This window comes from Trematosphaeria pertusa (genome assembly GCF_010094035.1).
Source record: "Trematosphaeria pertusa strain CBS 122368 unplaced genomic scaffold BU26scaffold_13, whole genome shotgun sequence".
NCBI lineage: Eukaryota > Fungi > Ascomycota > Dothideomycetes > Pleosporales > Trematosphaeriaceae > Trematosphaeria > Trematosphaeria pertusa.
The window spans coordinates 994,096-1,008,015 of NW_022987224.1; the positions used below are offsets into that span (position 1 = coordinate 994,096).

At 52.5% G+C, this 13,920-nt stretch overlaps 9 protein-coding genes across 9 annotated transcripts; 6 read left to right on the forward strand and 3 right to left on the reverse strand.

Annotated features, from left to right (window-relative positions):
• Window positions 1-1,082: 1,082 nt before the first annotated feature.
• BU26DRAFT_578938 (uncharacterized protein) lies at window positions 1,083-1,776 on the reverse strand (the record flags this gene model as incomplete). Its single annotated transcript, XM_033834438.1, has 1 exon — window positions 1,083-1,776. A coding segment is annotated over one exon (213 nt), but the record flags the coding sequence as incomplete, so codon positions are not given.
• A 419-nt stretch (window positions 1,777-2,195) lies between these two features.
• Window positions 2,196-3,470, reverse strand: BU26DRAFT_433867 (kinase-like protein; the record flags this gene model as incomplete). The annotated part of the gene is made up of 2 exons (XM_033824047.1): window positions 2,196-2,896; window positions 2,951-3,470. The coding sequence occupies 2 exons, from the start codon at window positions 3,468-3,470 to the stop codon at window positions 2,196-2,198; spliced, it is 1,221 nt and encodes a 406-aa protein (XP_033680205.1).
• An 880-nt stretch (window positions 3,471-4,350) lies between these two features.
• On the forward strand, window positions 4,351-4,954 carry BU26DRAFT_508512 (uncharacterized protein; the record flags this gene model as incomplete). Its single annotated transcript, XM_033827085.1, has 2 exons — window positions 4,351-4,387; window positions 4,458-4,954. The coding sequence occupies 2 exons, from the start codon at window positions 4,351-4,353 to the stop codon at window positions 4,952-4,954; spliced, it is 534 nt and encodes a 177-aa protein (XP_033680206.1).
• A 957-nt stretch (window positions 4,955-5,911) lies between these two features.
• BU26DRAFT_522302 (uncharacterized protein) lies at window positions 5,912-6,896 on the reverse strand. The gene is made up of 2 exons (XM_033829755.1): window positions 6,480-6,896; window positions 5,912-6,414 (listed from the first exon to the last, which is right to left on the reverse strand). The coding sequence occupies exons 1-2, from the start codon at window positions 6,673-6,675 to the stop codon at window positions 6,332-6,334; spliced, it is 279 nt and encodes a 92-aa protein (XP_033680207.1). The 5' UTR covers window positions 6,676-6,896; the 3' UTR covers window positions 5,912-6,331.
• A 202-nt stretch (window positions 6,897-7,098) lies between these two features.
• BU26DRAFT_553689 (kinase-like protein) lies at window positions 7,099-8,656 on the forward strand. Its single transcript, XM_033832228.1, has 4 exons — window positions 7,099-7,251; window positions 7,306-8,093; window positions 8,156-8,179; window positions 8,318-8,656. The coding sequence occupies exons 1-4, from the start codon at window positions 7,113-7,115 to the stop codon at window positions 8,321-8,323; spliced, it is 957 nt and encodes a 318-aa protein (XP_033680208.1). The 5' UTR covers window positions 7,099-7,112; the 3' UTR covers window positions 8,324-8,656.
• On the forward strand, window positions 8,313-8,656 carry BU26DRAFT_522304 (uncharacterized protein). The gene has a single exon (XM_033829756.1). It carries the CDS (start codon window positions 8,334-8,336, stop codon window positions 8,526-8,528), a length of 195 nt encoding a protein of 64 aa, XP_033680209.1. The 5' UTR covers window positions 8,313-8,333; the 3' UTR covers window positions 8,529-8,656.
• Window positions 8,657-9,425: 769 nt separating this feature from the next.
• BU26DRAFT_553690 (uncharacterized protein) lies at window positions 9,426-11,661 on the forward strand. Its single transcript, XM_033832229.1, has 6 exons — window positions 9,426-9,708; window positions 9,844-9,998; window positions 10,070-10,207; window positions 10,414-10,951; window positions 11,023-11,179; window positions 11,218-11,661. Exons 1-6 carry the CDS (start codon window positions 9,667-9,669, stop codon window positions 11,613-11,615), a joined length of 1,428 nt encoding a protein of 475 aa, XP_033680210.1. The 5' UTR covers window positions 9,426-9,666; the 3' UTR covers window positions 11,616-11,661.
• A 504-nt stretch (window positions 11,662-12,165) lies between these two features.
• On the forward strand, window positions 12,166-12,897 carry BU26DRAFT_522306 (uncharacterized protein). Its single transcript, XM_033829757.1, has 2 exons — window positions 12,166-12,243; window positions 12,293-12,897. Exons 1-2 carry the CDS (start codon window positions 12,241-12,243, stop codon window positions 12,545-12,547), a joined length of 258 nt encoding a protein of 85 aa, XP_033680211.1. The 5' UTR covers window positions 12,166-12,240; the 3' UTR covers window positions 12,548-12,897.
• Window positions 12,898-13,011: 114 nt separating this feature from the next.
• BU26DRAFT_608075 (uncharacterized protein) lies at window positions 13,012-13,696 on the forward strand (the record flags this gene model as incomplete). Its single annotated transcript, XM_033835814.1, has 2 exons — window positions 13,012-13,476; window positions 13,651-13,696. Coding segments are annotated over 2 exons (510 nt in total), but the record flags the coding sequence as incomplete, so codon positions are not given.
• Between the last annotated feature and the right edge of the window lie 224 nt (window positions 13,697-13,920).

The window sequence follows — 13,920 nt, forward strand, 5'->3', positions numbered from 1 at the left end:
AACTTAAGCTAGCGCCTAACAACATACTACTTAATAAATAAACTAAGATAGAACTAGACTAGAACTTTAAGGTTAAAAGAATACTAGATAAAAAGTATATACAAGGTTAGTAGAAGTACTAGATTAGATAGAAGAGATACCTACTAGAGAAAGACACCTAGAAACTACTAGAGAACCTTAAGAACTGCTCTAAGAAACTTAAGGAGTTCTGCTAGCGGCACTACCTCTAAAACCTAAAGACTAGAACTCTAGATTCTCTAGACAACTCTAGTTAAACGACTAAAAGAGATTAACTAGAGAAATAGAAGGTTATAGCTATAAGAATTGCTATGCCTTACGCTCTAACTACTCTAGCTTCTTAATATTAGCAAGATCTCTAGAAAGCAGCGCGTTCTAATAACGCCGCACTAAATCTAACTGCTTCTAAAGACGGTCGCTACGCGCCTTAGCAGACCGCCGCAACTTGGCTAGGCGCTCCGCCTTAAGGCTGGCTTTAGACTACTAAGAACGCAGATTAGTTAACAGCTAGTTTAGCTTCTCTACCTCTTTTAGATCTAACACCTTGTTATAGAACCAACTCTTCGCGATACACTCTAAACAACGACTAGAAGACACCTCTACGACGCAACGTAGGCTGCAGGAACAGTAAGCGCCGCAAGAGTTATTAGACATATTAACGCTAGTGCGCAGGACAAGGTCGGCGCGACGGCGACAGCGAGCTGTTAAAGACTTAGTACGCGCAGGCGGCATAGCAAGGACGGGAGGGGAAGAGAGAATACAATACCACAGGACTGTAGGCAACACTGCTCTTATATAGAACTAGCGCGGAACAATAAAACACTGCACCCGGGGACAGGACAGAGCGTCGGGACGATGCTTTAGAAGGAGAGGCGGGTGTTACGATTACAGGATTGGGAACAGAGTTGGCAGGCCAGGACGGAGAAAACGGCAGGCCAAGCCCAGGGTCACGAGACAAGGGATTACGTGTGGAGTCACAGGAATAATCAGGGTCACGTGATGTGGATCAAATGGATTAGGTGGAGCTAGATGGATTAGGCCTAATCCATAGGAGCCAGGCCTTAGCACCTAATCCAGCCAAGATGGCACCTGTATATAACCAGGAGGAGCTCGCTCCTTACGGCTCCTCGTAGTTATTGCTTTGTTTTATCAAATTGCTACAGCGACCTGCGATTTACAGTATCATTGCGTCCACCTCTTTGTCACTGAAGATCCTAGCCCGAAGCACACCCCTTGCCTCCCCTTACGAAAGTAAGCCTCGGTCTCAGTCAAGAGGACAGCTCGTAACATTAAGCCTTTCTTAAGCTTAGCTAGCTTCAATTACTCTCGTAGTTGCAACACTTAAACTCTGTTAGCCTAATGTCTTTACTAGGTCTGTTATAGTGAATGCATATCCAGAATAGCACCTAGAAGAACAACTCTAGATCGTGCATGAACGAATGCCCTAATTACCATAAACGCCCGTGTGCTAGTCTTCCCCCATGCTCCAGAGGAATTTCCCCGCTGCTCCCTGATTACAAGGTCGAAGTCGATTAAGAACGCGCGCTATAAGGGGTTGTTATCTTCTTCGTTTACCATAAGGTTGCTTGGTGAGATATCGCCTTGGAACATACCGGCCTTGGTGTGTAACGACTCGTACCTGTTAAGGCAGCCTTCGAACGCAGCAAGAAAACTAGTTAAGGAGCTTGCTTTGTAGATAGGCCTTCCCGTAGTCTTGGACAATAACACGGCGGTGCACTCGATTCGCTGTCGCCCTTCTACCTTTTACTAGAGAGCTTGAACACGTTCGCTTGCTAGGCGGGAGCGATGCGTCTGTGCAGCTTGAGGACTGCTTCCGTCCAGCGGCGCTGCTGCTTCGGCCTTTCCGCTCTTCTCAATTAGCTCCGTAATCGTACACGCTATGTCGGCCTCGTTCTCTATGTGGCGGCGGTTCCCCAGTCGACACATGGACTAACTCTGCAGCGCGGCCTCGATCTGGGGCAGATACGAGAGAAGATGTCGCTGCTCGGACATGCGCCGTTTCATCCCAGGCTCCATAATGCAGTGCCTCAGGAAGCTTAATCAGCGCGGCCAAACAGGCGGCAGATGTTCGGCCTGCCGTCGTGAAATCTTGGTCCCCCGTCATCTTCCTAGTTCAAGACAACATTGGCTCCGCGACTGTCAGTTTTGTATCTGAATTATGATTCACATGTAAACCAAGGATGTTTTCCAACCTCCGCGGCAGGGAGACGATGGCTAGGCTCGAAAACCAGAATGCTTTTCAGAAGTTGGAGAAAGGTAGCGTGCTGATCTTGCGAGAGCCCCGGCAGTTGCTGAAGAATTTGAGAGTCCAAGGTACGAGCTCGCTGAGTCTGGTCATCAAACCAACGGTGTTTCTTGCCTGGATTCGCTTCCAGGGGGTTGTTTTTATCGTAATACGAATCCCGCCATTCTTCTGGTAGAGCTCCAACTGTTTCAGTCGCCACTGCTAGGGCCTCCTCGGAAGAACCAAAAGCCGTGGGTATGAGCACTCGAAATGTATGCATCTCAAAAATAAGGCAACCAAGAGCCCAGAGATCTACAGCGTACGACGGCGGGAACCCAAAAAGCAGCTCTGGACCAGAGAAGGACACAGGGGTTCCCAGTCCCTTAGGTGCGTTGTCTTGGAAGAATGCCTCGCCGAAGTCAACTATAAGAATATTACTTGACAATTGTTCCATGTTGAGGTGAGAGTAATCCAGCGCGTCAACGACATGAGTCGGGGCAAATGCTGGTGCAGGCGTTCCATCGAGGAGTAGTAGTGGAGCCGTCTTAGGTGGTCCCAAGCAGCGATCAATCTCATCTTCTGTCCAGTCCTGAAGACCTGTAATTTCGAAAAGCACATTAGAATGTGTGAGGTCTAAATTCTAATTAGTTAAAGGAGTCCCATAAAAATCCGGGGAGCAGCGCTTACCACCGTGACATACGCCTGCCGAGTGAAGGGCTGCAACGCCTTCTGCCAGTTTCCTAGTGGCAGCTTTAAGAAATGGAAGTGGAGGGCGTTTGCAGTACAAACTAAGAAGCTTAAGGCTTGGCCCACCAACGTCTAGCACTAAGCACTGATGAACCCCATTCGGTCCGTGAATTAGAAATGTTTCGTGGAGGTTTGTAATTCGAACGTTTCTTGCAGCATTTTTAAGATGCTTTAGGACTTTGATCTCACGATCCTGGGCGTCTGCTCTCAGGATCTTGAGCGCAACATATCCATGTTGGTCCAAATGCCGAGCTAGCCAGACAAGAGCGAACCCTCCATTCCCGAGTTTGTGTATAATTTTGAACTTGTGTCCGACCACATCGCCAAGGTTAACAGGGTGATGCCCACCGGGTCGGTACATATCCACATCCTCGACGTTGTTGAAAACTGGCATCTGGAACACCGTCCGTCGGGCGCTTGATGAGGATGGCGGGGGCGGGGGAGGTGGCGGGGGGAGCATCGTTGGCGAATCTTCAGCGCTTCGAGGAGTCATGTTGGAGCGATGACAGGGAAGGTGGGAAGAGTAGGTGTGGAGTCCAGCGGATTCTTGAGGCTCTGGGGATCCGTTGTATCGAGTCCGATCAAAAAGTGGGAGAGAAGGCGCAGGCTACTGCGGGTAGCCGGCTCTTCCCAATTAGCCGATTAGCGCATTCCGATCAGGCATAGCTATCATGAATCACCAATCCAGACTGGCGATCCCTGATTGGCCTGCCGATTGGCGCTCGGGCCGAGGTCCGTCCGACATCCGTATTACCGGCTGACCAGCCCGCCATCTGAATACACACATTTTTGTCCTCAAGTTCCCACATCGCGACGCTCCCTACCCCCCTCACTAACAATCGACGATACTACTGCGCGTATCTACGCCTGGTTGGGAATCGAGCGGCCTGCTTCCACCGACCGACCACACCCTGAGCGACGAAAACGTCGACGTGACAGCAACCCCGAGTCGTACCATCAACAACACATGTGCCGTGGAAGTCCTAAGCGGCGGAAAGGAGACGATGATACCGCGCCCGGCTAGAGCGTGTCGTGCGCGGGCAGCGTCGTCGAGCTGACCGAGCGGACCATGCTCAGCAGCCTCAGTGCTGGCAGCAGGCGCTCCACGAGCCCGATACGGCATTAGACGCCGCTGAGGACCGCCCGTCCTCCTATCCCACAAGATCCCCTCTCGAACCCTTCAATACCAGTTCCTGCCGGTGTTGCACCGCGACTTCGTGCATTACGACAAAGGCTTGGCCGTCGCCTTACGTCGCGATTTATACCCGCCTGCCTCCGGACTGTGTTGGAGAAGGAGCCAGCTTTCCAAACCGCCTTGGTACACGAGCCTATCGACGACGATGCCTACGACGAGAGTGACGAGCGGCCGGCGGAACAGTTTGTGCTTATCGTCGACCGGGCGAAGGCTGTGCTGCAGGGCACACAGCTCTGCTGGACCTTGCCCTAGTGCTGCATGGCCGTGACACTTTTCGACGCGAGAGCGTACAATCGCAGAGCACCCAGCCCGCGTATCTGCCGAGAGCCGTGGACCCGTCGTCACGCATCGAGAAATATCTCTTCCGCAAGACCGACTTTTGCTTCTCCTACTCCCACCTCCACCCGGAATACGCCGCCCTCTACGACCGCCTGCAAAATGCCAACATCAGTCACACGAGCGACAACTTCACACAAGCCGCGGCGCTATTCTCGGGCATTGAGGTCAAGCCGCCCAATGGTGGGGCCGTGGAGGCGCAGGTCCAAGTCAGCATCTGGATGGCAGCAAGTCTACACAAGAAGGCGGATCTGGCCCGGTGCGCGATGCCTGCAAAGCGCGACGTCCCCTCGCTTGACGAAGCCATCGACGTAGCCTCCGCCAGCGCACGAGCCACCTCACCCAGCGACCGCTACACAGTGCAGCTAAATGAGCAGCGGCGACAACAATGGTACCCAATGCTATTCGAGTGAATTACCTAAAGAGGCCCCTCTTTCGCCAGTCGGCTTCCGTAGCCACCGCATGCAAATCCGTAACTCTAGCCCAATGCTAGTGCTAACAAACAATGCCTCGCCCTAAACGCCAGTAAGTATGCCGCAGAGCCTAGACCCTCACAACCGAGCCGTGCGAATGTACCCCCCCACCGCTCTCATGAGCCTCGTCCTGCGCTGGGCCAGGTCCCCGCCAGTACTCTGCTCTAAATGACGGAGCAACTCGTCGACTCGCCCAGCGTCCAACTGGCTGATGTCGTCGATGCGGGAGGGGAAGTGCGGGATAACTTGTGGCTGGGCATCAGCATGGTTGATTGAGAGGCGTGCACATATCGGGCGCTCTTCTCTTACAGTAACTGTTCATATCCTTCTTCGGGGGCCAGCCATCAGTCGTCGGTGCCAGCAGCTCCTTGGTCTTAGTAGTGTATGAAGATGAAGGAACATGTAGCCCCACTCGTTTGTCCCTTGTCTGCAAGCTGGGTGAGATGCTTACGATAACCCGCGGTCTAGCACCGAACCTTTCAGGAATGAGAACGCCTCGAGGATTGCTGTAGTGCTACCTGAGATCTGATATGGCCCGGATGAAAAGCCCACACGCGCCAATAAGGCATCCAAGCTGTGAAATTCCGCGCGGCATGATTCCTTATGGCCCTTTCGGATACGCTGATACACACGGCCACGTTTACCGCATTCCTTCGATTCGAAGTACAGAAGGTGCAGGACATGGTTGCTTCTGTGACCCTGGGTGCAATTCAGAAATGCTTTATCGTAGGCTTTATCTTAGTCTTTGTTACCGCTGTAGCTTTCTATTGTTTGGCTGTATCCCGATTTACCCGAGGTTGAAGGCTTCTCACGATATCGCTTCCTATTGCAGCATGCATAATACTTTTCTCGATACCTACAGGTCTGCTATTCCACGTCGTAGCAAAGATTGGAAGCTTTATTCTCGCAGATTGTGCAGCTAGCTAAAGGCGCAGCACCGAGCGAGTCCAGTGCTCTCTTAGCAGCTTCAGTAGCTATGGCAGTCACGGCAATCGCGACACTCTGCAGCAGCTCTATTCGCTACATTTCTCCTAAATGAGAGCCTGTATCTTTACCATGCTTTTCTACACGTACACTACCTAGGGATTACCCCCAAGCTATAAGCAAAAACAGGTAATCTTATACTCCAATCTGACCACAAGTGCTTCCTCTTTCTGTTTAGGGAGATGAGCGGCCTGGGCTAGGGCGAAGGGCCAAGAACCAATGCCCTGCTTGGTAGTTTGTTTGACCACCTCCGCGTTCGCTACCCGGCTGACATCACATTCGCCAGCAACTCTCAGAGGGTCTAGAACATGTGGGAGAAGGAGAGTGTAAAGTTTAGCTTGCGGTTGGAGAGGCGCGGTCTGCCAGAGGTGTCGGGCACGGAGGAGAGGAATTTAGTGACGATGGCTTGGGACTGTCTGCTCGGAAATCAACATTGAGTCCTATCAAACTTCTCCCCTTCAACCCTCATCGCCAGATTTACCTGCGGCTGGATTATATCCACGCACCATATTGCGACCCGGACGGGGGAGAAGGGGAGCGCTTCGATGTCGGCGGGAGAGGATGTTGGCGCGCTTTAGCACGGTGTTGCGATACTGTAGGTAGTTGTTAGTGGGGCTGCAGGAGCGCAGACGCCTCTGCTGCGTCTTCATGTCTCGCAGTCTTAAGCCGTTTGACATAGTGTCCGGCACCTGAGCATCGTCCGGGAAGGAATCGCGAGATTTGCAGCGAGGACGGCGCGGACTTCTCGTTCGTAAAATAACGTTGTAATGCGCCTCACGAAGGGCGTGACCTCGAATTAGAGCAGAGGCGTGTGTCTCCTAGGGCCAATCGCTGTGCGTGGGGAGGGAGGAGATGGACGAGATACTGAACTATTGGCGTCTAGTTACGTGGTGGTGGAGAGCGGTTGCCCCAATGCGAGGGGCAATTCTTGGCAGGATGACGAATAACCGTGCCGATGTGTTATAAGTCTCGCCACACATCCGCATCATTTCACAACGGTTGAGCTGTCGGGTTATCAGGCCTCGACTTAACGATTCTACCGCCGAGAACTAGGTTTGGCTGACTTCACCGCCTTGCAAGGCTAGCTGACGGCAGACAGAAGCACTTGGTGTACATGGGCGACATCAACTATCGAGACAAGACCGACGACAATCGAGAAGTGGTGATGGGCGGCGCCCACGGCACGGCCGCACACGCCGCAGTTCTCCCTTCCGCCGCACCTTCTCACGCAGAGAGCTCTACGTTTTCTTCACGTAAGGTCCTTTCCACACTCTTGCTACCGTTCTGCTAAGGCTTCATTAACGCAGATGCTTCTCATATCACGCACGACGATCTTAGCCTACCCGTTCTTCAAACTTCGGGTCTTCGTTGGCTTGGGATCGGAGTCTCAGGCATCGTATACGCCCTTGACGAGCGCACCGTCGCAAAGATCGCCCCCACATATAACAACAAGTACGCTACCAACGAATCCCTTCAAGACCTCTTCACCGAGAGATCCGTGTACCAGCGTCTAGGGTCTCATCCACGGATATGCCAACACATCTCCTCAGTTCAACGAGGCATTCTCCTAGAGAGATTCGGAGAGTCGCTCCGGAAACATTTACAGAAGCTCCACGAGCACGGGAAGACTCCGTCGCACAATCAGGCCTTGAAGTGGTCCTGCCAAGTCGCAGAGGGAATAGCATATCTCCATCAAAAGAGCATCGTGCAAGGAGACATCGGCTGTCACAACATCCTTTTAAAGGGTGACGAGGTCAAGATATGCGACTTCGGCGGCGCTTCAATTGACGGGAGGCCTGCCACAGCGGGGTATGAATGCCGATCTCAACGTTGTGACGGCAGTTGTGAGAATCCTTCCATTAAAAGCGAACTGTTTGCACTAGGATCAACCATGTATGAAATCTGGACAGCGAGCCGGCCTTATCAAAATGAACCCGACGATATAGTGGAGGAAAATTACAAATGCCGGTGCTTTCCAGACGTCGGAACCCTCCCCGTCGCCGACATTATTGAAAAATGCTGGCATGGCACTTATAACTCTGCGGATGAAGTTGTTGCCGACCTCACACTACTTCAGACCGAACTTGCTGCTTTGGTAAGCATCATTACGACAATGATTCTAGCAGCATGGTTCCAACTAACTTCGATAGTGACCAGCTTCCCGGACGGTCACTTAGAATGGTAAGACTAGGTACATTAGCCGACCTTTTTGGACCATGTATCCAGACAACCTCACCACTATCATTTCTGGCCGCTCGCCATTGCAAACTGGACATTCCTTGTTTCGTTTTGTGGAACCCAATACTACACCTGGGTCAGGAGTAGCATCTTGACAATGACGATACGTTCCCAAGGGGTTTGGATTGTCACAGAGGGAATAGGCTCGGTTGGTTACTCTGTGGTTGGATGTACAACCGGAATAAACAAGAACTGTATCGACGTAATAGCACATGTCTTTCCCTCTGGAATGATAAAAGGCTTTGTGGTGTTGATTGAAAAGGACACTCGATGCCAACGGAATTGTCTTTAAAAGCACGAGGGTTCAAAATGGTGGCATAAGCTGGACGCAAACGGTTGCATGCAGCAATGCTCAAAATATTGGCGTTAATCCCAATCTGGGCTAGGCAATAGAAAGCTCACCAATGACCTCATCATCTGCCTCCGTCGACAGCTTTATCTGAAGGCTATCCAGCGAGATGCATGGTATCCAGGAGACGATTGCATGGTGACTTCTCACCGGTTCAGTGGCTGCATGTTCATTCGGGCCTGGCACCCACCTAGCGTTCCGGTGAACCCACTCTGACGGAACTGCCTCAAAAGGCAAGTTAGACGATATTCCACCGCTGAGAACTAGGTTTGGCGACTTCACCGCCTCCTAAAGTTAGCTGATGGCAGACATCACGGCCGCACACGGCGCAGTTCTCCCTTCCGCTGCACCTTCTAACGCAGAGGGCTCTACGTTTTCTTCACGACGGAACTGCTACATTCTAAAGTTTGGTGCTTCTTAAAGGCCAGTCGGACGGTATCTTGGCCCCACCTAGGTGTAGTGACTAAAAATAAGAAATAAAATGTCTGTTTTGGGGACAATCGACACGGCACTGCCGACGTTCTCGAGTGCCCCGCAGCCACTCGATGACTCGAATTCGTTTCGATGGTGAGTTGGCTTGCGTATCTTGGAGAGAAGAAATCGAACGCTTCAAAGGGTTAGACCACAGCGTCCGCTCAATTCCTTCCGTAGGAGTCTCCATGAGGAGCGAGTGGCGCTGGGAGAATATATCTGAGCGTTCGCGTTCATGAATGAGCGAGCCGGGGTCGGGCTGCGCCGAAGCGCACGGCCAAGGCTTGGGTGCCTCGACGCCAAGGATCGTCGATCAGATCCAGCCGAAGCCGCACCCTCCATACCCTCTAACTCCAACACCAGACGACATGCATTACTCCCTCCAGAAATGCAACCACAGATGAAGCACGGGCTGCAGCAGGTCACACACCCGTCCAGTGGAGTAGCTTCTATGTATCGGCCCTTATTCCTAGCCCCCGTATTCACTTGCTCATTCCGTACCAGGTTTCAACGGTCCTTAGCGAATGAGCTGATGCCTTCTCCCGCTATATCTATAACCATGTGTCCGGGAGGGGGTTTGCTCGGTTTGCCGTGAACTGCGTAAGGCGAGATGATTCTGGGCAACGCGGAGTGGGAGTGGAGGGTGCAGAGTGTGTGTGGGGGTGCGGTTGCGCCAGCGTACCCCGCAGATGCACATAACGTTAACGATGCTCAAGCAGCAGATATGCAGGACTGGGCGGGGCGTGTAGCTAGATGTGCTCGTTGCAGTGGCCTATAACGATTTCAGGGTCTATGCGGCGTTCGTGTGCACGATGTTAACGTTTTTGCTGGGCTGGTCCGGAATAACGTCGGCGCCCATTGCCGGCTCAACAGTCTGCCGAACGCCGGCGCCTTGAGCGCCAAGATTGCACGTGCTGTTAGACGAAGTTTCAGAACAGCGAAGTCAGCATCTTTTTCCCGTTACCTTCATACCACCTTTCGAGATCTCCCCGATACAATGGACACGGTGATAGACAAACCTGTCGATCCGCAACCTCACCAGCTTCGCGGATTTTAAGCCAAAGATCCTCGACATCGCTGAAACCCGACCCGCCGGCTATCCTCACCAGGATCGTCAACCAGAATGGGAAGAGCTCCCGCGCTGACGACATGTAAGTGCCCACGCCGCTATCCATTGGCCAACCTTAGCTTCCGCCAAATCCCCGTCTGTCGGCTATATCGATGGTTCGCTACCCTGTCACCACGACAGGGGAAGATCACCGTCGCTAGAGGTATCAAGCTGCCAATACATTGCGTAGGGACTCTACCCGCGTCGCAGAACTGACAAATCTTTAGTACTAAGCTATACGACGCTCAGCTCTTCTCGTGGGCCTACGTCCGCAAACGCTTCGACCTCCACGCATTCGCCGATGACCTCTACCTCTCGCAGAACGCTCGATACGTCATATGGGGGAAGCATGCCGACGGTGTTATATATTAGACAGATCAACCGCCGCGGGCTACCCAACCAGGCGGAATACGTGCTACCTCTCTGCGCGATGGGACATCAGACAATTGGTCATGCGTACCGGCTATACAAGGACGCGGAGCTGATCCCCGAGCGACCGCCAGATTTCGAGTGCCACACCTGCCTGCTGCCTGGATCAACCCACTGTCGACTGGTGGCCGACATGGCGGATAGTCTGACACACCAATGCCTTCGAGGTCATCCACAGCGAACAGCACCACGACGCGCACGACCACAACGTACACGGCGACCGCGAATGGACACCACGACGGCGACAAACACTACGATAGACGCGACGACTGTACCTAGCCTAACGATTGATAAGAGACACGACAGTCGACAACGAAGAGGGGAGTCAGTAGTGTTGGCAGCTCAGAGGGCGGGTCTCGTGAGGTCGGACAGAAGCGGCGAGAAAATAGTTGTAGCGGAATGTACCCCTTTCTATGAGAACTTGTTAAGGCTAACGCGCCGCACTTTCTTCGTACGAAGCTCATTAAGCCCCGAAGCGAAGTACCCCTCCACGAGGGCCTGTACAACTGGGTGACTCAGAGGACGACAATGAGCGGACGGCTCAACGAGGCGGGTCACCGTAGTGGCAATACGGACAAAGCTCTTGGTGGGGGAAACACAGGCCAGCTTCGATGGCCCCCATAGCGTCAAGCTACTCAGCAGCGCACTCGGAGGAGCCACAGGCCAGGACGACTCAAGGTCAGAGACACAGGCCAGCTCATGGAAAGAAGGGGTCACAAGCTTGTTTAGTGGAGAGCGTGGAGCGGGTTGCCCGGCGTGGAATCTGGTCTGTGGCCCACTCTGCAAGACACGGTCGACCTGTCATGAGGAGACTCTTACAGGCGCGAACCGGGAACCGGAATTGCGTCGCTGGGTTCCGGCCCTCGGTGGACCTGAATGGCAGGCAACATTACGTCCTAACCGGAGACATCACTACGTGGCTCGATAGAACGGATGCGCAATACGAGTTCAGTCTCTCTGATAGTGCTTTTCGGTGCCAGACGATTGCAGAATTAATGCGCGCGTGCAGAGCAAGGGGGTGATAATCTTAGCCCATATAAATCGGTCGTTGTGACCTATCAATCTGCCACACAAATAAGAACATGCCACGACTATTATATCCCTTCCAAGCATCGTTTCAGAAAACCTAAGGCTATATGCAGGTAGCGAGAGGGCCATGCAGCGACTCCAATTTCATACGCTTAGGAGATGCGCGTCATAGCGGACGCCTTACCCGTTTAATTGCTTGACGGGGTGGTCAATGCCTGCACGTGACGCTAGAAAACGTTTTTCAGGTGGATTCGAGCGTTGGGCACCGACGCCTAAGAGTTTTACTGTGCTCGTTAGACTTCACACTTCGCTGACTGCTCAGGCCTCATTTCAGCACGATCCTTTTCCACGTTACCCGCTCCGTTCGGCAGTTTTCGGGGTGAATCCCTCTCGCATCGCACACAACTTATCTCCTCCGCTACGTCCCTCTGTTGAAGTCCTCGCCGGCTGTAAGTCGTCGCACGACATCATCGCAACCCTCCTTCCGTGTAATAAAGCACTCCAGACTCCAAAATCGCCACTGCGATCGCATCCACATATTTCCGCTCAATACAGTGCGCAAGCGCGGGCTTGTCGATCAGTTTTGGCTGGAGCTATATTAGCGACGAGGATATCTTGATGGTAGTAAATGGCTATGCCCTTCATGATTTGTCGTCTAATCTATCATCAGGCTTTCGAAGAAAAACCTCTCAGCACAACAATAGATTGGGAGAATGTGGAAAAGAACCGTGTTAGAATGATTTATGGCCAAGGCCAGGCGGTATACTGGCGGGGATGCAATGTCACTGTGTATGAGAAAGACAGCGAAGGGAATGACCAGACAAGGATGCTTGTTAGTATGCCTAATGGAGAAGGGCTTATACAACCTGGTGATAAATTGTATGTCACGCACGGACAAGTGACGGAGAAAGTGACGGAGAGCTAGAATCCCGTACACCGAAATTATGGGTTGTATTCTAGGTGTATAGCTGGCTCTGTATCCGAAGGCCCACCTCTAAACCTAGAGATAGGTTAATGAAGGCCCCGTTCTGTGTGAGTATCATCGAGATGCATTCCGTAGCAGGCTTCGTCTCTCTTCTCCGTATGGCGCACTCTTGGACTGCGCCATGTATTTCAGAACCAAATACCTTAATGATTGCTCCATCCTCGACGCCCTTCAAAGTAACTTCGGCGTCTGATTCCCGCCACATGCTCCCTTGCGAGCCCGGGCTGTGCGCACTGCCAAGCCGACGCTGGCAGAGCCGCTGGACACTCCGACCGAGCTGGACGCGCCAGGCCTTTAATACCTGCTGCGCATTTCGCTTAGACGACGGGCATCGGCCGAGGTGACGGCGCCCGTATTCACAGCGTGGGCAGATCATTACTCCACCCTCCCTGCTGCTAACATGTCGATATTCGCCTCCGCCGTCGCCCCCGCCCTCGCCTCACCACGGACCTCGACGTATCCGCTCCGGGCCAGATAAATCGGGCTGCGCCTCCTACCGCCATATTTGCCGCAACATTCCAGTCTCGCCCTCGCACGCGTCGTCTCCTGATTACTGGCGGCCCGTCGTCCACCAAGCGCCGCCGTTGTTATTGGGCGAAGTAGCACGCGCGCACCACTCGCCGACCCAGAGTAACACGCCGAGAGCACTCTCCTCCTCAGCACACCTGATCCTGCCACGAGACGCCGTGTTTTGGCTTCAATTGGCTCTGCTTGCCTCGGCGGAGACGCCTCTTGGCCACCTGTGGCGCGAACGCCCCAAGGACACAAGAGAGCGGCATCCCCTGCGCAAGCTTCTTCCACTCCGTTCCGAAAAGCTACACTTGAGGTATGAGCCAGCGGGAATACCACATCGTCGTCCTTGGCTCCGGTATGCTTCCAACTTCCACCGACTAGGCTCTCACTAACGACGTCACAGGCGGAGTAGGGTGAGTGCCTCAGGCCGCTAAACGTTAATTTGCACTGACCACTCTTGTCATCTTAGCAAGAGCTGTCTCACGGGTACGATTGCAGACCGTGTTCTACACCCTTCGACAGAGCTAACTTCTCACAGCGCAGTTTGTCCCAGAGCGGGCAACAAACAAGTAAGGCTTAATAACTTGTTTAGCTTAATTTGTTTATTTAAATTAAGCTAAACAAGCTACCGTAGCTAATTTTATTAAATAAATAAGCTAGAAGACTATAATTTATTTAGCTTAACTTATTTTATAACTCTTAATTTACTATAAATATATAAGACTATATAGAGTTACTATATATATAATTTTTATAATTTCTATAGTATTAAGTTTCTAAGCTCTAGAATCTCTATACTC